This window comes from Erythranthe guttata, chromosome 13, assembly GCF_056151865.1.
Source record: "Erythranthe guttata isolate IM_541 chromosome 13, IM_541, whole genome shotgun sequence".
In the NCBI taxonomy this organism is placed as follows: Eukaryota; Viridiplantae; Streptophyta; class Magnoliopsida; order Lamiales; family Phrymaceae; genus Erythranthe; species Erythranthe guttata.
In genome coordinates this window covers 17,781,708-17,804,212 of record NC_142545.1, presented here as the reverse complement: position 1 = coordinate 17,804,212, position 22,505 = coordinate 17,781,708, and the positions used below count along the sequence as shown (strand labels likewise).

Here is a 22,505-nt window from a genome sequence, read left to right as displayed (position 1 = left end):
TCGTTTAGGGTTCCAGTTTTGCAGCTCTGCCGGATTTAGTGTAAAAACACGCATATATAGTTCGAATGGTAGGTGTAAATATCCCCTAATTTCGAGACAAATAAAACCCTTTAAGCCGATCGTTGCACTACAAACAAATGTTCACCGTAAAGATGTTTATACTAAAAATACTTCCGTTTTTTTTTTTTCGAGTCCTAATGTATATATAAAAACAATTGGAAGCATATAAAAAGGCAAGACCTTTCGTCCCTCTACCTCTTGGTTCTGCAACTTCTAGTAATCAATACACCGTTTGGCGGACTCGTCATTTCCAATTGACACTCTCCATGCAGCCAATAAGAATACCGAATCGAACCCATCTTTACTTTAACTTTAAAAGTTCCCCTAACGGTAAACACGACCCTGTTCCTTTGCTCCTGCTGTTGAAGTTCCATAGCAACACTCGGTGGTGGATACATCAAGCTCGATAGCAAATGAACCGACACCAAACGAGATTCTCCAGGCTTCTGGCTGAAGGGCTGAAGAAGTTGACTCGCCGCAAGATTTTCCGAAAAGTAGAGCTCAACGAACAGGTACTCGAATCTCACGCTCAATTTCTTGTTCGGATTTGAAATATTTGCCACGATTGTTACATCGCCGTTGATAGACTGCGGTGGATTGAAAGTGATGGCACCGAGGCTCGCCGACGCGGCGTCGAACGCCGGATTTCTCGGTTGGACCGCGAGAAAGACGATTAGAGTTGCTATGCCGGAGAAGATTATGAGGATGCTGATTATCATGCATATGATAGCGGCGCACCATACTATGGGCTTGGTTTTACGAGGATGCCTGAGGATCGGTTTCTCCTTCGATCTGAACTTGCTGATGTACAGTAGCGAATCGGGCGTTAGATTCTGGTGGTGATTCTTGGGTAAGACAATCTGGTAGAGAGGAGATAGCTTGCTTTGTTTGATGATTGCAGAAGAATCAGTTGTGTGTGTTGGAGAATCCATTTTTTTTTATTTTTTCTTTGGAATGAAGAGAAGCTAATGTGAGTTTTGATCTCTACTTAAATAAAGATGGAAGTGGAGTTGGGGGAAAGCTGAATGTTGAATCTAAAGTTTTGAATTTTTTGTGTGTTATTAATTTGAATTGTGTTTTCTTTTGCTTTTTAGGAAGCAAAACGACAGAGGAGATGTGCAACTTTTAAGCACTTTTTCTTTTCTTTTCTTGAATAAGTGATTGTTTGAGGAATTGAGGTGTCAAGATGAGGGGCATTTTGGGGAAATAGTGAGGATGAAATCAACGGCTGGATATCCAGTGGGTCCCATAATTTCATGACCACTTTTTTTGTGTATGGTTAGGTGGTGTAGTATGCTTACTCATTAAGGAAGATATAGCCAATGTGATTTAAGGTACGGGCCCAATTTGGCAAGCTGGGCCCGATTGGTAAAGATGGGCCTTTTGAGTAAAAAAAGCCCAATGAATGAAGGTTTTAGTTATATATGGCTAGAAGCTCGGGTAAGAAGAGTCCAATAGTACGAGGTCCACAAACAGATGGTTCGGGCCGTGTAGGAAAAAATAAAAGGGGTAGGTGACGAGCTGATCGAGGAGACATTAAAAGGACGGATTTGAATATATGTTTCAAATATAGATAAGAAAAATATACAAATTATACATGCAGTGATGTCCGACGTCCAATTTAAACACCAAATAACGTAACCGTGTTTGTTGGCAAGAAAATTCGAATTTGGATTAATAAACACAAACTCGATTACTACAAACGTTAGACCATCACTTGCCGTATAATTTTACCAACATTCTTATGTTATATAAGCGGACATTTTATGACCCAATTTAGCATCTATAAAACCCAATCAGTGTACATTTTTATATGCCGTAGTTTATAGGGACTCAATTAATCATTACTAGGAGACACCATTATTTATAGAATAACATATTATACTGACAACTGCAGAGTAGTATTAATTGAGTGGTATTACTAGTATTAATTAAGCCTGCAAAATATATATATATCACCTGATAACCACAGTAGAAACGAATTACGAGAAAGGAAATACAAAAATTCAATAGGAAAATCAGCGGACACATTGAAGGGTGTATTAATTAATTAATTAATTAATTAAAGTAAATTACGGCAACAGGATTCTTGAAGTACGTGCAAATTACGAAAAAAGCCTCTTTAATTTCAATAAGGGTTTTGCTATTTGCAGCGGTACCTTTTTCATTTAATTTTCTTTTTAATTTCTCTCTCCTATTCCAAACACTCTCTAGAAATTCGAATTTCGTAAAAACATTTGAATCTCCCATTTTCTAGAGCACGAAAACTTGAAGAAAATTCAAGTTTCCGTGCTATGCAGAACGGGAGATTCAAACGGCTTGAATCCTCCGTTCTGCAGAGCACGGGAACTTGAATTTTCTTCGAGTTTCCGTGCTCCAGAAAACGGGAGATTCAAATTTTCGTGCTCCAGAAAACGGGACCTTCAAACTGTTTTTTAAATTTTTTTTTTCGGAAAAAAAAATAAAAAAAATTTAGATATGAATCTCCCGTGTTGTAGAACACGGGAACTTGAATAATCTTCATGTTCTCGTGTTCCACAGAACGGAGGAGTCAAAAAACACGAGGTTCCCAGTCTGCAGAACACGGGAACTTGAAGATTATTCAAGTTCCCGTGTTCTACAGAATGGGAACTTAAAGTTTGAATATTTTTTTATTTTTTTTTTAATATTTTTTTTCTAAATATCGAATTTTCTAATTATTTGAGGAACATGATAACACATATTCGGATTATTGTACTCGTTTGTACATTCATCATCAATTTTTTTCGTCAAAATCACCATCATCACCCTACCAAATTATAAAAAATAATAATACAAAGGAATATAAAAATTAATAATACAAAAAAAAATATAAAAAAAAATAGAAAATTGATACCCAAATACCCGTGTTGTACAGCACGGGTAACTCAAGCATGTTCCCCTTTTTTTATACTTCTCGTGCTGTATAGCACGATTAAACCAATTTTTAATTTTTTTTCCTTTCTTTTTACCATATAAAAGTTATTCGGATCAGCCATTGAAGAAGTCGTTGTTCGTTTTTGAATTTGTCGAACGAGCTTCAAATTCTAAGTTTTTGATTTTTTTTAGTTGAGAGCGTTTCGGTTTTTTTAGAAAGTTAGAAAATTGACAAATGAGACTACCGCTGCAAATAAGCCAATTTCAGTAAAAGTCCCGCTACAATTAGCATTTCAGTTTCAATAATTATAATCAACACTTTTAACTATTTATTTTTCTAACGCTTACTTTTTAGGGGTAATATGGTAAGAGTCCCTCAACATAAACCTAATTTGAAGTGGATGACAACCTCAAATGAAATATGTTAATTAAATGCTTAGTTCAAAATAAAATTTGAGCCACACCCTTTTATTTTTGTTTAACTCGAAAATACTCTTAATATAAATAATAATAAATTAGGTTTTTTTTCTCATTAATCTCTCTCCCCACTTTTTTTTCTCAGCCACCCCACCCCAATCGTGTCTCTCTTCTTTTGAACCGTTTCAACTCTTTCTCTACTTCTCTCGTATTTTCGCAAACAGAGTATTTCGGTGCCGTCGAAATTTGAGGACCCAACCAGATCTGCCACGGAAGAGTAGAGAAGGCTGGAGATGCGAAGATCTGAGTTTCAAACATTTCTCTACTTCTCTCATATTTTTGCAAACTGAGGATTTCGGTGCCGTTGAAATTTGAGGACTCCATCCAGATCTGCCAAGGAGGAGCAGAGAAGGCTGAAGGGGAGATGCGGAGATCTGAAAATTTTGAGGTTTTTGGAGATCTCGGTGATGATGCAGCAGAGGGGGCGTGTGTAGAAAGGGGCAACGGAGGTGGCAATGACGGTGGTGGTCGTGTTTATAGAGGTGATTGTTATGGTGGAGATGGCCATTGGAGACGGTGGTTGAGATTAGATCGATGGTGGAAGGTGGTTGCATTAATCTAGGTTTTTTTAACGCGCTAGGATTTCGGTTGACGGCTAGGGTTTTGTCGATCGGAGTTGGCGGCGGCTGCTCGGGTTTGGCGACGGGTGAGAGTTTGTTTTGCTGCTAGGGTTTGGAATAGTTCGCCGTAGTAAACCATAGTACGCCGTAGTATATCATAGCATACCAGTATATTATAGTACACCAGTATATCATAGTACATCATAATATATCATAGTCTACTACAGTATTAACAACATATAAAAAAAAATGTAAATTAAATTAAAAAAATGAAAAAATATATTTTTTTTTAATTTTCAATATTATATAGAAAAAAAAAATTATTTATTTTACAAATAGTGTAAGAAATGCTAAAATGATGAAAGGAAAAAAATCATGTGTTTGCTGTAAAAAAAATGAAAATATTAGATGAAAAATGGAAATATTAGATGCAAACTAAAAAGATGATAAATGCAATTTGAATTTTACTTAATGCAGAATTCGAATTTGTGTATTGAATGGTATTGTTGGAACGAATTTTATAAAGAATGTGTAGCAAATATTTAATTAGTTAAATTTGTCATTTAGTTCTAATAAATTTTGTCACTAGAGACTTATAGCCCATAATGTTTAACGTGTCAAATTTATATATAATTGTGTGACTAAGTTTTACTTAATTTTATATAAAAAAATATATATGTGTGTAAGTTTTAAAGTTCCAAGACCAAGTAAAATTAACAAATCTTGAAGTGGGATTATGGCAATTAATAAAAGCAAAAACAATCATTAGTCTTTTCGGTCACGTCGGTCATCATTTTGTAGGGTCTGATGATCAACCTAGCTCTACTAGCTAAAAATGCATGGTTTTGTAATTTTCTTAGATATTGGATAGATACAGTAATACAGTTCAGTATATATATGGCTAGTGATTTTTTTTTTTAAATATTTAATTTCAGATTAGTACTCATACAGTCATATTAGGATAATTACAAATAATCACTAAAATACAATTGAATTAAAGAAATTCTCATTTATTTTCAACATTGTACTTAATATTTCATTTTAGAATTCTATATATTCATCCTTGTGCACAAGTTTCTATGAAAAGATACTTTTAGTATTTTTTATTTAATAATATTAATTAGCGGACACAAGGCAGTTTAATCGACCCACTAATTATTATATAAATCAAAAGCACCGCCTTTAATATACTGTGGCAGATAATCTTTCTCATTAACATTCAGCATAAAGAAAAGAAAATAATGGGACGACGAGTAATTAAGCAGTTTGTAATTCAATATTACGTCGACGACGACGATGAAAACGACAATCGTCCATTACCGGCGGCGCCGCCACTATCCAGCGCCATTTCTGCTGAATATTTTTCTTACATAAATTATACTGCTGGCCGTGAGAAATCACTTCAAGTTAACCTACCATTGCCCCTTGCCCGCGACCACGGCGGCCTAAATGTAAAACGTTTGGCCGTTTTTATTGAAGAAACCACTCCGCCGCCGGAAAGTAGCGTTGCTAATGTTCCCCGCCGCCGCCATCGGAAAACGGCTGAAATGGCCGGTGGGTCGGCGATGCTTAAAACTAAGATGATCATCAGCAAGAAAAGGATAAAGCATTATTACAGTAGCACCCACCGGATTCTGCTGGTCGGCGAGGGAGATTTTTCTTTCTCCGCCTGTTTGGCGGTGGCGTTTGGTTCTGCTTCTAACATGATCGCCACTTCCCTCGATTCTCAAGGTATACATATAATATTTATTTATTTATTCATTTAGAACATCCAATATTTATTGTTAAGCCCTTTAAATATTTAAATTAATGCAAAAAAGTCCTAATTTAATTTTTTTGCGACGCAAATCCCAAAAATTTAAGCCCACCCAGCAACTAACTCCTGGACTCGACACACCAAAATTGATCAAAATCTAAATTAATGCAAAAAAGTCCTAATTTTATTTTTATTTTCGAGATGCTGAACCCGAATCCCGAAAAACTAAGTCCACCGTGTGACTAAAATCCTGGACTCGCCACTAATCATACACGTTTTAATTTCTGTTAATAATTTTGTTTAGCATTCTTGGAGGAGAATTATGGGAGTGCTCCTTCCAACATAGAGAAATTAAAACGCAAAGGTTGCAAAGTCATGCATGAAATCGATGCCACTAAAATCGCGAATCACGAATCGCTCGGACGCCTTAAATTTGATCGTATAATATTCAACTTCCCATTCGCCGGTTTCTTTACGAGTCTGTCTCCCAAACATAAACTCCGGTTAGTTAATTAGCCCACATTTCATTCAGTTATTTACGATGCAATAAGCGATATATTAACCGACATTTCTCCTTGGTGTATCTGCAGACGACATAGGAGACTAGTGAGCCTATTTCTGAAGAACGCAGAACAGATGATAAGTGAGTGTGGCGAGATTCATGTTACACACAAGACCAACGGGGACAGTGTCGAATGGAAATTGGAGTCGATCGCTTCTTCGCACGGACTTAGGCTAATCGAGGCTGTGAAATTTCAGCCTCTTGATTTTCCAGGGTACAACACTAAGTATGGGTTCGGAGGCGACGGTAATTTCAATTGCTACCCTTGCCAAACCTACAAATTTGGACGTAAAATTTTGAAATGATCGATCGATCGATCAGCTGGTTCATGTGGTTTAAATTCACAAAGTATTCGAACTTTTTAATTTTCTGTTTTGATTTTTGTGGCTTTTGATCATACTTCGTGGCGTTAATGTTTGTACATTTAGGGCACATGCAGCAGCACCTTGTAAGAAAAATGCAGTTTGGTTGTGATTTGATGCCTTTTTTGAACCTATGTATGTAGAGAGTGAGTTTTTTGCTGATTTGTTTTTACTTTTTAGAAGCAAGAGAGGGCGGAGGTCAATTTTTTTTTTTTTTTTTATAAAGTTTTTTATATTTTATTATTTTAGAAAAGGTAAAAAAAGTATTTAAACTGATTTCAAATTTCAATGATCAGCCTTAAAAAAATAAAAGTGACTATTAATAGAGGCTAATTAATAAATAATGAAAAAAGCTCTCGGTCTTTAGGTATTTTATAATTTGTTATCACCTAAAAGGATTTAAAATAAAAGAATATAAGAAATTATATGCAGTAGAGTCCCGATAAATTAATACTTGATAAATTAATAATCTCGATTAAGTAATAGTTTCTTTCGAAACACGTCTTAAATTATTAACTCGATAATTTAATAATTCGCTAAATTAATAGAATTTTTGTAATCGTGACTGTATTAATTTATAGATGTATAACTGTATATTAAATATTTATGGTATTTAGTACGGTAGACGGGTATTTATGGTATCTTAATACAATATGAGTGCTGGAATTCAAATTCATTTTTACCAAATATTTGGTTTGGTATTTGGCAAAAGCCCAGCCCTCCATTAAAGTATATATACAAATTTACAGAGAAGTATTTGTATTGCAATGGGGGTAATAGTATGTACGGTCGGAGCGCCATTACTGTACATCATATTATAATCATAGACTTAGACTTTTGAAAAAGCCGAAACACTGTTAATTTCTTCTTCAACGGCGGTTGGTTTTGCTGTCTTCATCGTCGGCCGCCCCCACCGGCGAAGAGGTAGCTTTCCGATCATTGTGTGTGGTGATTTCCTTGCCCTAAACCCTTTCCCCCATTTTTTCTTATTTTTACTGCTTTCTCTTGCTTAGTGATTTAATTAGTGATTTTTGAGGTGTAAATATTTATATTTATATATACAGGCGTAGTAGTTCATTTGTGTTGTTGATTGATCATTGATCATTCGTCCCAGCAAATTCGATTTTTTTTTTGAATTGATATCAAGAGAATGGGGATTGTGCAAAGTATGATCTCATATCTGGGCAGCGAATTGGAATCGAAAAGGCCAGAGTGTGACTATCCGATTCACGATTCCCGACAGACGAAACAGTATTTGACAATCTCTGTTCTTCCCGATTTAAGACACTCGTCTTCGCTTGCCAGCACGAGTGTGACTGATGACGACAAGGTAAAAACATCAGTTATTTCGATTAAAGAAACTTCACCGGAAACAACAGCATCAATGGGTTCATCTGGTGGAGCGAAAGGGAGTGATCGTGAAGAAGGTGAATCGATGATTAAGTGTACGGTTGGGATTAGATGGATTAAGCATTACAGTAGCAGCCATCGGATATTGCTTGTTGGAGAGGGAGATTTTTCGTTTTCCACTTGTTTAGCAGCTGCGTTTGGTTGGGCTTCGAACATGATTGCCACATCTCTCGATTCTCAAGGTATATATATATTCCGTTTATATTCTCTGATTGTCATTATGCCTTATATATATACACTTGATCTTGATGTTGATGTGTTTTCTTGCATTAGTTTTCTTGGTGAAGAATTATCAGAATGCGGTACGAAACATCGTGGAGTTGAGCATTAGGAAGTGCAAGGTGATGCACGAGATTGACGCCACTAAAATGGCGAACCACCCCTTTCTTGGAGGAATCAAATTTGACCGTATAATATTCAATTTCCCGTTCGCCGGATTTTTCAAGAACTTGCCACGCGATTCCCAGCTAAAGTCGGTTTTTCTTACTCTTCGTGACCTTTTAATTATTCGAATTTGAAATTTTAAATAAAAACTCGGTTTTCATATGTAGACGTCACAGAAAGCTTGTTGGCATGTTTTTGAAGAACGCAAAGGAAATGATAAGTGAAAACGGCGAGATTCATGTATCGCACAAAACGAACGACTTTCATACGGATTGGAATCTGAAATCACTTGGTGCTGCACACAGGCTCGAGCTAATTGAGGCTGTCGATTTTAACGGTGTCGATTATCCGGGGTACAACACCAAGTGTGGATTTGGGGGTGACAATAACTTCAATTGTTACCCCAGCAAGACTTACAAATTTGGTGTCAAGTGTTGAAATATTGCCATCACAAATTGAGCTAACAATCAATATGTATATATGAATATTTCCCTGTTCTTATGTAAGTACTCTGTATTTAATGTGTGTTTGGATTTATGTATGTGTTAAAAATGGTGATTTTGTGAAATTAATCATTTATTTATGTATGCATCAATTTATACACGCAAAATAAAATTTAAAATATTGAACAAAAAGCCTAATAAATCAATGAACAATACATATCAATTGGATTGTTAATAAATCTAAAACTTTAGTTAATTTTCAATTTTATATGATCCAATGATATTTGGATTGTGATGTTATTTAATATTTATCCCTGCAAAGAAAGATTAAAAAAAAAAACCTATTGCACTGAATTTTCAATTGATTTTTTTATATATAAATTATTTGAAATTATTTTTCAATTAACCCATTCAATAAAAGTAGAGATATATCAAGGGTGTTAAAAACTATCATTATATTATAAAATTTAAGATACAAATAGATGTTTAAGGGGTAAGTGTTACAAATAATACTTTTAGGGGTAAAAGTAAAAAGTATTACATATATAGGCTATACTTTAGGGGTGGAAAATATATTTAAGCATAGAATTTATTAGATACATCATACATAAAGAATATGGGGAGGGGCCGGGGAAGATCAGAGGGTCGGCTGAAGGCAGTTTAATCAACCCCTCATCATTCTTATATAAACCATGCACCCTTCAAGAACGAGAGAAGAAGGAGAATCATCGTTCGACAACATCTGGTTAGCGGCATTCTGTTTCCGGCGGCGAGCGAGAAAAGATGGGGTTGATTAAGAATTACAGTAGCAGCCACCAGATTCTGATCGTTGGCGACGGTGACTTTTCGTTTTCGGCTTGTTTTGCCAAAGATTTTGGCTGTGACGCGTCGAATATGACTGCTACATCTCTAGATTCTCAACGTATTTATGTTTTCCTTTTTTCCGTTTATTGTTGTATATATATTTATATTTATATATATTATATTTATCGTCGTTCTACTGTATATATATATATTGATAGGATATTTGAGTTTTTCTTGCATTTTAATTTCACAGGTTTTTTGACCTTGAATTACGCAAGTGCATTATCCAACCTAACGGAATTGAAGAATATGAATTGCTGCAGTGTGATGCATGAGATCGATGCAACCGAAATGGCGAGCCATTCGATCCTGGGAATGATGAAATTCGACCGCATTATAAAGAGATGATAAGTGAGAGTGGCGAGATTCATGTATCGCACAAGACCAACGGTTTCTTCGAGCAATGGAATCTCGAATCGCTTGCGAATAGCAACGGGCTAAAGCTTGTCGAGGCTGTGGATTTTAACACTGTTGATTATCCAGGTTACAACACCAAGTATGGATTTGGGGGCGATGGCAATTTCAATTCCTCTCCCAGCAACACTTACAAATTTGCCCGGCTTTCTTAGAACTTTCGCTCTCTTATTATTATTATTTTTATTGTGGCAGTTCAATTCTGTGTTTTTTTTTTGGCAACTCATGTTGTTTTAGTGTTCTGATAAAAAAAAGAACAAAAAAATGTTTGTTTGTGTGCAAGTCGGTTTTTATGTATTGAACATTAGCCGCTACCTTCCGAGATAATGTCAAATTACAAAAATACCCCTTGTGTTTGGATTTATAATTAACTCTTAACTATATATGTATCATTTTACACGTCCTTCATTTATAGTGTCATATTTAGCAAGTGATTAAGGAATTTTTTTTCATAAAACAATAATATAATTGATGATGTGATTGGAATTAACCAAGCTAGATATTTAACCTAACGTAAGAAATGAACATAATTTACCCATTGAACATAATATAATAGCCTTACTCTTTAAGCAAGCTCACTGTTCACTATTTGTCATTTGCCTCTTCCACTACTTAAAAAGCTATCTATATAAAGTGCAGTATATTACTATTGTCAGTCGTCCTTGATGTGGTCTTTATTCTTTTTATTTTTCACTAATAATAATTAATTATAATTAACAACTTGGTGGATTAATGAATTAATTAACTTAATATTTGTACGGAGGGATGATCGTCGGTCTACTAATTAACTATTTTGTAATCCTGAAGGGGAACTGTGGCAACTAACACTAAAGCAAATAAAATGATTTTTTTTTTTTTTAATTTGTGTCACTCATTACTCATCAAGTCTTTGTAAATAATAAATAAAGTCTTTTGCTCAATAAATCATAAACTATTGTAAATAAAATCCAGATATTCTCTTCCGCCAGCCAGATCTCCGACGATCAAGTGGCGGCCGATGATCCACCGCTTGTAGACGTTGATTGTTATTTAGCGCTGATCGCCAATCATTGGTAATTGCTTCAAATAAAGTTTTATTTATTTTATAGGATCTTCATATATCGATCAATTGCTTATTGCTTTCGAAAGTCGAAACATAAAACTATATTATATATTATATATTATACTGCTTGAATGAATTAATTGCAGTAAAATCGCACTGTAATTAAAGATGATCATGAAAAATAAATTCAGATAAAAATATAACAAATTAAACAAAATTTCAGTCGACCCTGTTTCTTTTCCTCTCGTATTTCTTCACTGAAACGAGTGCATGTATAATAATGTATTTACTACATTGTCACAGCGTACCAGACTTTTCTAATCCATTTATTAAATTAAAATAATATTTATCATGGATATATAATATATATTAAAAATATATAATAAAATACCATCAAAACGAGTTTATATATGCAAGTGTAAATAATGATATTGTTTGACACAAATGTGGGCATAAAACAATATAATACTTTAATTAAATTGAAAGAACTAACTGTAATAGGAAAAAAAATGTTCAGTTAGTTTGGTGGGTTTTATTTATTTATTATTATTAATATATAACACAAATATGACCAATACTATTAAATTTTAAAAATTAAATTTCTCTGGTTTTAAGAAAAGATTGTATCAGATAGGATACCTTCATTTACCCTTGTGCTCATGGATTAAAGATTTAAATTGGTGAATGCTATTGATTAGAAGAAGAAAAAAATAATCGTCTATTGGTAGTGAATTTGGATTCCGCAACTATCTGCTATCCAATTTGCTACGAAATATAAGATTTATTTACGAAATAGTTAGAGAAAAGTAGCTGAAAAGTAGAAAATTAAGGTCGAAAATCGAAAGGATTTCATATGATGAATTTATTTGTCTTCATGTGCAGCTCTGAATAATTAAGATCAAGAGGAAAATGGGAATTATCTACAGCATAATCAGATTCTTGTGCTCTAAAACTCAAACAGAGGATGTAGAAAGCGGAAGAAGCCAATTTCTTGTTCACCAGCCAAATCATTTTTTTGATATCGTTACAACATTAGATAATCGGACACAATGGCGGTACTATGATGCGACTTCTCGACAATGGCTGCCAAAAAGCACCACCTCAAAATATATGACGCAGAAGGCGGCCTTTCCTTTTGCAGAAGACGAGAGCAAGAAGAAAATCGTGGTTGAAAAACCGAAAGAGAAAAAGGAGGCCACCATCAATAATAATATTGTAAAGAGTAGTAGTACTAGTAGTACTAGGGTGGTGGTGGTGGCGGCCGCGGTGGATGATGTGAGGTGGATTAAGCACTACAGCAGCCGCCACCGCATACTGGTGGTTGGTGACGGAGATTTCTCCTTCTCCGCTTCTTTGGCGGTGGCCTTTCGCACAGCTTCCAACATGACTGCAACTTCTCTTGATTCTTTAGGTACCTACCTACCAACCATGTTTTTCTTAAACCTTTTTTCTTGGATATGTAATATTAAAAAAATTACCATGCATGCATGCATATATCAGAACTTGATCTAGCTAACTTTGTCGTCGTCGTCGACCAGAGTTCTTGAAGAGCAATTACGGATATGCTGCATCCAACATTGACAAGTTAAAGAGCAGGGGATGCCAGGTCATGCATGAGATCGATGCTACTGTTATGGCGTCTATAAAACCGTTCAAGGACCTTAAATACGACCGGATCGTTTTCAACTTTCCTTTTGCCGGATTTTACAAGAGTTACTCGATAAAATATCAACTTTTGTAAGCCTTACCCTACATTTATGTTATCTCTGCGCGCATATATATATAAATCTTTCGATTTCCATTAATAATGCAGTCGGCACAAGGGACTAGTGAACCAGTTTATGAGGAACGCGAGAGAGATGATAAGTGAAGATGGTGAGATTCACATATCCCACAAGACAAATGCTTTCCACATTGATTGGGATCTCGAATCAATTGCTTCTTTACACAGGCTGAGGCTGATTGAGGCGGTCAAATTTAATCTTGGTGACTACCCGGGGTACCACACCAAGCGCGGGTTTGGGGGCGACAACTACTTCAACTGCAACCCGAGCCGAACCTACAAATTTGGACTTGTGACGACTAATGTCCGGTCGTACTAATTATGGTTTTTACGCATTTTATTTTCGATGTAAGTATAAATTATGCTCTGCTCGTTTCGAACTTATGTATGTGGATTTTCGGGGGCAATTTATCGTTCCTACCCAAGTCAAAACGGCGACGTATCGTCTATGTATGGTATCTTAATTCTCAACTCTATTTATTAATGGTGTGCATCATATATATTGTGTATAGAGATACAACTGAGTGCATGACTAGTGAAATTTATTCATTCCATTATATACTGATGTATACTAGAATATTTTATAAAATAATTCCTGAAATATGATTGAATTTAAAAAAAAAAAAAAACCCGAGTTATTTTTTAAATCATAGTGTTTAAGGCTTAAATTAACCAAAATGATTTGATCGGGAGTGGATATTCATTTTAAAATATTTTTTAATATGACAGTAGGGGTATACGCGTCAATATATGTTAGTTGATAACAGGGATATACTCGTCAATACCACCGCTCAACTATAAATCTTCTTACACGTCTACCCTTGTTTCAAATTTAATAAAATCTTATACATTATATGGAATATCTTAATTTGTACCAGTTTTATCTCATTTAAACTCCACATTTTGAAGCAAGATGATTATAAGATGTGTTTTTTGACTTGTATATATCAGGTTGTGGTGCATTAGAAACTGTATTCTTACACAAAACAGGTACAACTAGAGAACATTCACTGATTATGTTGAATTTGACACCATAAGGATGGATATGTAAGAAAATTTATAGTTGAGAGGGTAAATAATATTATCCAAACATTAGAGTTTTTTTTTTTCTTTTTTTTTATAATTTAACCATACTTCAGGGATGGTTGTAACTTAGCCTTCAAATCTTATATATAAAAGTAAGAAACGCTAGGACAACCAGTATATATTTGTAATTTTTTTTAATATTAATTATTCATATTTTTCATTTCCTATTTTCCGGCTTTTATTCTCTAATGACCTTCTTAACCAATCAAATTTGCAAATCCGTTAACAAAATTCTAATCCGTTCAAATAGTATATTCTTTCTCCTCTCTCTTTTATACAGATCCGATGCAAATTTATTTAAAACACTCTAATTATCATATATTTAATTTTTCTTCCTTTCGCTTGTAATTCAAAAAGTTGAGAACGTATTAAAACAGGTATCATGGCGTTTAGGGGTGGAGACCAATTTATTATTTTCGTAAATCTTTTAATATTCTCCTAAAAAAGAACTCTTCGCCTTCTAGAACTGAAAAATACACAAATCATATTATGAAAAGCCCAAAAGAAATGAAAACAGGAACGAAAGTACAAGCATGTAAAGCACACACTATAAGCAGTGGCGTACAGAGTAGTACCAAAACAAAACTTCCCTACTTATAAGCTAAAACCTCCAAAGATCAAACAATCGATGTTGATGGAAGGAATGAGAGAAGAGAAGTGGATAAAGCACTATTCATCTCGCCACACTATACTTTTAGTTGGCGAAGGAGATTTCTCCTTTTCATGGTGTTTGTCTTTGGCTTTTGGTTCCGCCGCCAACATTTTTGCCACTTCTCTCAACCCTTAATTAATAATTCAATTCATATATTTTGGCGAAGCGAAAAGAATTCCCATAATAGTTTTGCAAGATATATAATTCAGATTCCTTTGGCCTTTGATCAGTACTAATTAAGTATTCCTTTTTCTTATGTATATGTTAGCGAAATATATACGATTGTGATGATAATTTGATGATCGATGCGTAAATATTAATATTCCCGTGTTTTCGTTTACGTTGAACGTAGTTATCAGAATTATATATATTAATTCGTTTAACTGAATGAATCTGATGATGCAGATGAGTTGGTGATGAAATACAAGGATGTGAAAGTGAATTTGGGAGATCTGGAATACCTAGGGGCATCCCTTTTACATGGAGTTGATGCAACCACGATGAAGTTTCATCCTCGTCTCCACCGCAAGAAATTTCACCGGATTATTTATAACTTTCCGCATGCAGGGTTTCACGGCCGTGAAACCAATCCCGATGTTATTATGTAATTAAGCTTCTCTATATATACATATATATTCTTGTTTGTTGTCAATTGTCATGCACAAAGGTAAAAACATATATGCGTAAAACTTGAATATAATTTCCGTGTGCAGGATGCATAGGAATCTCGTCCGCGGATTCTTGTGGAACGCGAGAAGCATGCTGTCGCCTGATGGCGAAGTTCATATCAACCACAAATTCACTGCTCCATATCACAGTTGGGGAGTCGCAGATATAGCATTAGAGTGCCAATTAGTCCTTGTTGGGCTACATGATTTCAAGATCGAACACTACCCAGGCTACAAAAATAAACGAGGATCGGGTTCCAGATGTGACAAGCCGTTTCCACTGGGCGATTGCAGAACCTTTATATTCACACTCCGCCCTGTAACCGCAATATTCCTGAAAATGGAGTCTCGAAAACTCCACGCCCCCCCTATTCATCCAGGTACCGTTCGAATTATATATAAAAGTACACCCAATACGCCCTTTTGTTGAGTTGTTGTTCGATGTTTCAGAGCTTTTTGTTAGGGTTTTTCTTCGTATTTTGTATTTATAGGATTTTATTCGTTTTCATTTGCATTTTATTAGGTACCATGGGACGAGCAAAAAGTACCGAGGAAATCGAAAAGAAGTGCGGTAAAAGGGCAATAGGATGCAACTTCTGCACCGGGCACGTTAGCGCTTCGATCAGCAAGCGTTCGCGCGCATGAGAAAATTAATGCGATGGATCGATGATGGTAAATGTGTCGTGTATATATTGCTATTTTGAGTTGGGGTGTATTAGTATAGTATCCTGCGTTTTGTACGATAGATTGAACTTGGAAGTGATCTACGTGAAGATAATTGTATGTATTTTAATTTAACTTTGTTTATTTATAATTTCTAGCTTGCATGTGAAAAATGCATTCGAGTTAATATGCACGTGTAAATTATTGTAATGTCTTATTCTCTCTTTAGTTATTATGATCAACACTTAACAAGTTAACTAAAATATTATAATTGCTCTTAATCAATATAATATGATTAGTTATAAATTAAAACTCAAAATTAATATTGCATATATAGATAAATAAAAATAAATAAATCATCAATCACACAGCAGCAGTAAATAAAAGAAGAGATCGACAGAAGAGGCGAATTTTTTCACCGTGCATGTTGTAATGATTTTTACTCCGAAATATGAAAAGACTGAATAAAAAGGCTTTTGCAAGAGAAGATAGATTGATTGATGGGTCTGCTCTACTATTATTTAAAACACATTAATTAGGAATTAAAGAAAATGAAATAAGAAAGATTAGAAGAAATATATATATATATATATATATATATAGGGGCAATTTTTTTTTTGGGGTTGTTTTGTTTTGGAGTTTTTAAAATGGGGTTATTTTTGAAGTAGTAATTAAATTGGTGTTGGCCGCCACTGGGAACGGCGGCATCGGACGGAGACGCCACCGCCGGTGGCGGCACCGGGAGGAGACGCCGCCACCAGTGGCGTCTTCTACTTTTTAAATTATTATTTTAATAATTTAATATTTTAATATTTTAATATTTTAATATATTTTAATATTTTATTATTTTAATATTTTCTTATTTTATAATATTTTTATTATTTTTTAATATTTTAATATTTTCTGATTTTTAATTTTTTTTTACAAATAAAACAATTCTAACTACATTTTATTAAATTTATTACATTTTATCAATTAGATTTATTACATTTTATCAATTAGTGTTAAATTAATCGGTGCATATATTTATCTAATCAACACAAAAAAATATGTAGACAAAAACAAAAGGAGTTTCTAGAAAATAAAAGAGTTATATAAAATAAATAGGTCCAAAATGAGTAAAAAACAAAATGAGTACAAGAAAATAAAATTGGCACTATGAAGTCAGTGCCTATGTAAACCAGTGCCACATGCAGGTGCCCGTCTAGTCTTTTATTGGACCTATTTATTTTATATAACTCTTTTATTTTCTAGAAACTCCTTTTGTTTTTGTCTACATATTTTTTTGTGTTGATTAGATAAATATATGCACTGATTAATTTAACACTAATTGATAAAATGTAATAAATCTAATTGATAAAATGTAATAAATTTAATAAAATGTAGTTAGAATTGTTTTATTTGTAAAAAAAAAATTAAAAATCAGAAAATATTAAAAAATAATAAAAATATTAAAAAATAAGAAAATATTAAAATAATAAAATATTAAAAAATATTAAAATATTAAAATAATAAAATATTAAAAAATATTAAAATATTAAAATATTAAAATAATAATTTAAAAAGTAGAAGACGCCACTGGTGGCGGCGTCTCCTCCCGGTGCCGCCACCGGCGGTGGCGTCTCCGTCCGATGCCGCCGTTCCCGGTGGCGGCCAACACCAATTTAATTACTACTTCAAAAATAACCCCATTTTAAAAACTCCAACACAAAACAACCCCAAAAAAAAAATTGCCCCTATATATATATATATATATATATATATATATATATATATATATATATATATATATATATATATATATATATATATATATATTTTTGGAACGCCTAGTAGATTTGTGTGAGTTAATTCGAAGAATTATAAAAGCAAAGATAATGATCAAGTCTTGGGTCACGTCGATCATCAATTTTACACTGTTATCAACCTGCAGCTGGCTCTACTAGCTACTCACTACTACTTAAAAATGGTTTTAAAATATATTGCGTGAAGATTTATTCTTTCTTTTTTGTTTACCAAGGCAATCCGAGTGCAGTAGAAATCAATGATGATAATCATAGAATTGAAAAAAATTAGGGTAAATTACAAAAATACCCCTTCTATTTGGCTAATTACAACAATCGAGTCTAACTGTGAATCTTCTTACACGTCTACTATTATAGTGTCAAATTCAACATATAATCTTCTAAGATTATGTGAAATGTTTTATAGTTTGTTCTCATTTTGTTCAAAAACACAGTTTCTGATATTTACAAGCCAAGAAACACATCTTATGATGATCTTGTGACAATGTGGGACTCGAGCGAGGTAATACGAGTACAAATTGAAGAATATTCCACTAAATTTGACAATAATAGGGGTGGACGCGTAAGAAAATTCATAATTGAGAGAATTATAATTATCCAAACATAAGGTGTTTTTTGATAATTTGAATAACTTCTGAAAAGATATTTACAGTGATTTGTATTATTGGACTTTTGGTCCATCGAAAGGGCAACCTAATGTTATAATGCCCTAAACTGAAAGTGTTCTTCAGTTCACTAGGGTGTTCTTATATAAACAACCCTTTCTCAATTAATTCTCCCTCACCCCCAAATTAATTAATAATTTAATTTGAATTTGAAACAAAAAAAAAAAAAAAAAGCGAAGAATGGAGTACTCTGGTTTCATCCAACATTTCAGCAACGACCATGTAAATAATGAGAGGCCACACTATCCATTATCGCCACAATTGGGATACAATACAGTTTCTTCTCAGAACACAGCCCCTTTCGCTTACAATTACGATTACAGCTACTTCGGCATAACCTCGGAGGGCACTCGCCGGAGTGTTAACGACAGGTTGAAGAAATTTCTCGATGATGCTGAAGCAGAACGTGTTTCCGGTCGGGAAAAGATCCGATCTTCGGGAGTCAAAAGACGGAGAGTAGAAGGAGATCAATCGATGCCTAGGCGGTTGATCCGCCGCGATGATGACGTGTCGTATCTCACCAGCTGTTTAGATCTCTCGCTTGACCGCGCATCGGAAATGCTTGCCTCGGCTGAAATTGCTGTTCCCGGCCGGCGAGAATTGATCGGAAACTATCGTCGGATTAAGCATTACAGTAGCGGCCACCGGATTCTGGTCGTCGGCGACGGTGATTTTTCGTTCTCCACTTGTTTGGCAAAAGCCTTCGGTTGTGCGTCGAATATGATTGCCACATCCCTTGATTCTCAACGTATGTGACTGTGACTGTGTGTGTGTGTGTGTGTGTGTGTGTGTGTTATGGTTCGATTTTTTGTATGTATATGATCGATACACACACTCAAAGGTGTTTGTTGTATTTTGACAGGATTTTTGTTGTTGAATTATGCAAGTGCACTACCAAACCTAATGGAATTGAAGGCTAGGAAATGCAAGGTGATGCACGACATCGATGCAACTGAAATGGCGAGCCATTCGATTCTCGGGAAAATGAAATTCGATCGAATTGTATTCAACTTTCCGTTCGCTGGATTTTTCGACGACTTGCCCCGGGATTCTCAGCTGATGTTAGTTCTTAACCGAACACGTTGCGTTCTTCAGATTAATAACTACTAATTAGTTGCAATTGTGTATTTAATTTGTTCTTTGATGTATATACAATTGCAGACGTCACAAGGGACTTGTGAGCAAGTTTATGCAGAATGCGGTAGAGATGATGGGTGAGAATGGTGAGATCCACATACGTAACAAGACGACCGATTACTTCGAGGAATGGAATCTCGAAGTGTTCGGGTGGTTGCACAGGCTGCGTCTTGTAGAGACTGTGGATTTTGATCGACTTGATTATCCGGGTTACGACACCAAGTATGGATTTGGGGGTGATGGTAATTTCAATTGCTACCCGAGCAAGACCTACAAATTTGCCCGTCAGTGAATCGTGACGTGCTGATCTCTTATTATTAGTATTGTTGTTGTTCAATTCTGTATTTTTTTTTGTAATTGTTGGCAACTTGTGTTTTGGGGTAATCTATCATAGTATCTGAATTATCCACTCTCTTTCATATGCAGCATATATATACGTTTCAAAAAAAAAAAATTAAATTATAATATGATAATATAAACTCATCTTGACAATGTATTAATAGAACACATCAGTATGGTGTCTTAGTTAAAATTAAATTAAGATTCAATTGCTGCAAGTCCAATTTAAAAGACAGTATACATCTGATTTGAACCGTAATTTGATTAAAATCATCAGGCCAGTGTACGTAGTATCCATTATGCAACCAAAGAAAACATCTTTCATAATAAATAATTTTTTTTATGTAATTTCTTAGAAATGAAGAACACCAACTGTGTAAACATTAATATCTTTTTTCTTTCTTTCTTTCTTTCTGTGCATTCATTCGTTTGTCCCCTTTGACAGAGGGAACTAGAATATAACAAGGGGTTAATCCAACAGTCATCCTCCATTTGTCTCTTCATCTACTCAAAGGATTAAATCAATTAACTCTAATCTTGAATTTAATCCCCATTAAGTAGCATATATATGCATGCTTCGATGCATCATTCTCATGAAGGTCAAGAAAAAATGGGAAATCTCCACACTACTATAAGCAGCAGATTCTTTGGTAGTAAATCACACGCCGAAGAAAGTGATCAAACCCTACTTCATTACATGAGTGAGAAAAGATCCACCTTTCACAGTTTTATCTATGGAACTGTATTAGGGTTAGTGCAGAAACTCCGCTTCGTCTTCTCTCTTCCCAGGCCAAGATCAAAACCACCAAACCCTATTCTCCCTATTCAAAACCCAGCACCGATTATCACCACTAGCAACGGTTCATCTCATTTCAGCACAGATGATCAAGAATCTCACTGTGAAAAGATCATTATTGTTGAATCTTCTCAACAATCGCCGGCGCCGGGAAACAGCCCTGCAGCCACCGCCGCCGAAAACGAAATCTCCGCGGGTCATGTGCAGAATGCTGTGCCTTTGGAAGATGAGAGCACTGAGTTGATGACGTCATCGTCACAAGTGAAAGGTGGAGAAGAAGAGGAGGTGGTTATGGTGAAGAAGACTGTGGTGGTGGTGGTGGATGAAGAGAGGTGGATTAAGCACTACAGCAGCCGCCACCAGATACTGGTGGTGGGTGACGGTGATTTTTCCTTCTCCGCTTCTTTGGCGGTGGCTTTTGGCTGTGCTTCCAACATGATTGCAACTTCTCTCGATTCTAAAAGTACCAACCTCTACTCCCTTCAAATTTTTTATTTATTTAATTACATAGTATATAATTAATCAGTTATTTAATTGGCAACATCATTTATACAGTATACACAGTAAAACCGCGTAAATTAATAACATCGCCTAAATAATAATTTCTTCGGGTCAAATCTAAAAACGTACTAAATTATTAGCTCGATAATTTAATATTTTGCAAAATTGATAGAATTTCCACATTTTTTTGTGATTAGATTTCTTGGAGGAAAATTATGGGAATGCTAAATCGAATATTGAGGAACTAAGGAGCAGGGGTTGCAAGGTCATTCATGGCGTTGATGCCACTGAAATGGCGAATCATCGTTCGCTAGGTCACCTTAACTTTGATCGTATTGTTTACAACTTCCCCTACGCCGGACTTTTCAAGCATTTGTCTCGAGAATCTCAACTTCAGTCAGCTCACATCACTCACTCCTATATATTATTGTTTGCATCTTAATTAAATTCTTAATTATTATCGTTCACATATATATATATTCGTATGTTTATTTGCAGACGTCACAGGACGCTTGCGAGCCTGTTTCTGAAGAACGCAAAAGAAATGATTAATGAAGATGGTGAGATTCACATATCTCACAAGACCAACGGTTTCCATGAAGAATGGAAGCTTGTGTCGATCGCTTCTTCGCATGGACTTAGGCTCATTGAAGCTGTCAAGTTTGATCGAGATGATTATCCGGGGTACAACACCAAGTATGGGTTCGGAGGTGACGATAATTTCTACTGCTACCCTAGCAATACCTATAAATTTGGACTCAAGATATTGAATTGAAAGATATTGGAAAATTAGATGCTACATGGTCTTAAGTTGATAGTTGTCTGCCTAAATGCTCGCATGTGTATAATTTTTTGATAAATTAAATAAAGTATTTTAGTTACTATGGCAAACGCAGTCAAGTTTTGTACCATATCTACTAATAACAAAATAATTTTGATTCATGACAGATGGAGCAATTTCAATCAGATTAATCTCTTTTTTTTTGGAAATTAAATCAATCAACATGTATGATATAATATACTTCACATGTATGCTGATCAATGCTTGAATTTTAGAAAAAAAAAAAAACAAAAAAATCAATGATCTTTTTTTTTTTATATATAATTAAAAATCAATGATCTTGAAGAAACTGTATACACAGTTGCATGTCATAGTTTGTGAAGACTAAATTAATCAAAAT

The 22,505-nt window shown here is 34.7% G+C and overlaps 5 protein-coding genes, 2 non-coding genes and 1 pseudogene across 10 annotated transcripts; 7 read left to right on the top strand and 1 right to left on the bottom strand.

Annotated features, from left to right (window-relative positions):
• Window positions 1-60: 60 nt before the first annotated feature.
• Window positions 61-1,165, bottom strand: LOC105968508 (NDR1/HIN1-like protein 26). Its single transcript, XM_012993141.2, has one exon. It carries the CDS (start codon window positions 990-992, stop codon window positions 252-254), a length of 741 nt encoding a protein of 246 aa, XP_012848595.2. The 5' UTR covers window positions 993-1,165; the 3' UTR covers window positions 61-251.
• Window positions 1,166-5,233: 4,068 nt separating this feature from the next.
• Window positions 5,234-6,644, top strand: LOC105969213 (uncharacterized protein At4g26485). The gene is made up of 3 exons (XR_016029386.1): window positions 5,234-5,723; window positions 6,053-6,251; window positions 6,339-6,644. It is a non-coding gene; the product is annotated as an uncharacterized protein At4g26485 (transcript).
• A 763-nt stretch (window positions 6,645-7,407) lies between these two features.
• On the top strand, window positions 7,408-9,034 carry LOC105969211 (uncharacterized protein At4g26485). 2 transcript variants are annotated; one of them, XM_012993961.2, is made up of 4 exons: window positions 7,408-7,596; window positions 7,737-8,264; window positions 8,356-8,554; window positions 8,634-9,034. In XM_012993961.2, exons 2-4 carry the CDS (start codon window positions 7,823-7,825, stop codon window positions 8,902-8,904), a joined length of 912 nt encoding a protein of 303 aa, XP_012849415.2. In that variant the 5' UTR covers window positions 7,408-7,596; window positions 7,737-7,822; the 3' UTR covers window positions 8,905-9,034. The 2 variants fall into 2 exon arrangements, with proteins under 2 accessions (XP_012849415.2, XP_088668185.1); XM_088812059.1 differs by having other exon boundaries at window positions 7,434-7,620.
• Window positions 9,035-9,627: 593 nt separating this feature from the next.
• LOC105968286 (uncharacterized protein At4g26485) lies at window positions 9,628-10,433 on the top strand. The gene is made up of 2 exons (XR_016029280.1): window positions 9,628-9,831; window positions 9,967-10,433. It is a non-coding gene; the product is annotated as an uncharacterized protein At4g26485 (transcript).
• A 625-nt stretch (window positions 10,434-11,058) lies between these two features.
• LOC105968565 (uncharacterized protein At4g26485) lies at window positions 11,059-13,523 on the top strand. Of its 2 annotated transcripts, XM_088811660.1 has the most exons (5): window positions 11,062-11,239; window positions 12,112-12,640; window positions 12,768-12,966; window positions 13,043-13,104; window positions 13,181-13,305. In XM_088811660.1, exons 2-5 carry the CDS (start codon window positions 12,139-12,141, stop codon window positions 13,183-13,185), a joined length of 768 nt encoding a protein of 255 aa, XP_088667786.1. In that variant the 5' UTR covers window positions 11,062-11,239; window positions 12,112-12,138; the 3' UTR covers window positions 13,186-13,305. The 2 variants fall into 2 exon arrangements, with proteins under 2 accessions (XP_088667785.1, XP_088667786.1); XM_088811659.1 differs by having other exon boundaries at window positions 11,059-11,239; window positions 13,043-13,523.
• Window positions 13,524-14,726: 1,203 nt separating this feature from the next.
• LOC105968579 (uncharacterized protein At4g26485-like) lies at window positions 14,727-16,230 on the top strand. Its single transcript, XM_088812487.1, has 4 exons — window positions 14,727-14,844; window positions 15,156-15,354; window positions 15,464-15,798; window positions 15,942-16,230. Exons 1-4 carry the CDS (start codon window positions 14,727-14,729, stop codon window positions 16,061-16,063), a joined length of 774 nt encoding a protein of 257 aa, XP_088668613.1. The 3' UTR covers window positions 16,064-16,230.
• Window positions 16,231-18,676: 2,446 nt separating this feature from the next.
• LOC105968549 (uncharacterized protein At4g26485-like) lies at window positions 18,677-20,090 on the top strand. Its single transcript, XM_012993179.2, has 3 exons — window positions 18,677-19,299; window positions 19,414-19,612; window positions 19,713-20,090. The coding sequence occupies exons 1-3, from the start codon at window positions 18,732-18,734 to the stop codon at window positions 19,978-19,980; spliced, it is 1,035 nt and encodes a 344-aa protein (XP_012848633.2). The 5' UTR covers window positions 18,677-18,731; the 3' UTR covers window positions 19,981-20,090.
• Window positions 20,091-20,637: 547 nt separating this feature from the next.
• On the top strand, window positions 20,638-22,099 carry LOC148766082 (uncharacterized protein At4g26485 pseudogene; annotated as a pseudogene). The gene is made up of 3 exons (XR_016029385.1): window positions 20,638-21,286; window positions 21,522-21,720; window positions 21,823-22,099. The product of XR_016029385.1 is annotated as an uncharacterized protein At4g26485 pseudogene (transcript).
• Window positions 22,100-22,505: the final 406 nt, after the last annotated feature.

Bases quoted from the DNA above. Each gene is read 5' to 3' on its own strand.
- LOC105968508 (XM_012993141.2), bottom strand. From the start codon at position 992: ATGGATTCTCCAACACACACAACTGATTCTTCTGCAATCATCAAACAA.
- LOC105969211 (XM_012993961.2), top strand. From the start codon at position 7,823: ATGGGGATTGTGCAAAGTATGATCTCATATCTGGGCAGCGAATTGGAA. The intron at 8,265-8,355 runs GTATATATATAT...TTCTTGCATTAG, and splicing joins CACATCTCTCGATTCTCAAG to TTTTCTTGGTGAAGAATTAT. The intron at 8,555-8,633 runs GTCGGTTTTTCT...TTTCATATGTAG, and splicing joins CCACGCGATTCCCAGCTAAA to ACGTCACAGAAAGCTTGTTG.
- LOC105968565 (XM_088811659.1), top strand. From the start codon at position 12,139: ATGGGAATTATCTACAGCATAATCAGATTCTTGTGCTCTAAAACTCAA. The intron at 12,641-12,767 runs GTACCTACCTAC...GTCGTCGACCAG, and splicing joins AACTTCTCTTGATTCTTTAG to AGTTCTTGAAGAGCAATTAC. The intron at 12,967-13,042 runs GTAAGCCTTACC...TTAATAATGCAG, and splicing joins TCGATAAAATATCAACTTTT to TCGGCACAAGGGACTAGTGA.
- LOC105968579 (XM_088812487.1), top strand. From the start codon at position 14,727: ATGTTGATGGAAGGAATGAGAGAAGAGAAGTGGATAAAGCACTATTCA. The intron at 15,355-15,463 runs GTAATTAAGCTT...TTCCGTGTGCAG, and splicing joins ACCAATCCCGATGTTATTAT to GATGCATAGGAATCTCGTCC. The intron at 15,799-15,941 runs GTACCGTTCGAA...GCATTTTATTAG, and splicing joins CGCCCCCCCTATTCATCCAG to GTACCATGGGACGAGCAAAA.
- LOC105968549 (XM_012993179.2), top strand. From the start codon at position 18,732: ATGGAGTACTCTGGTTTCATCCAACATTTCAGCAACGACCATGTAAAT. The intron at 19,300-19,413 runs GTATGTGACTGT...GTATTTTGACAG, and splicing joins CACATCCCTTGATTCTCAAC to GATTTTTGTTGTTGAATTAT. The intron at 19,613-19,712 runs GTTAGTTCTTAA...ATACAATTGCAG, and splicing joins CCCCGGGATTCTCAGCTGAT to ACGTCACAAGGGACTTGTGA.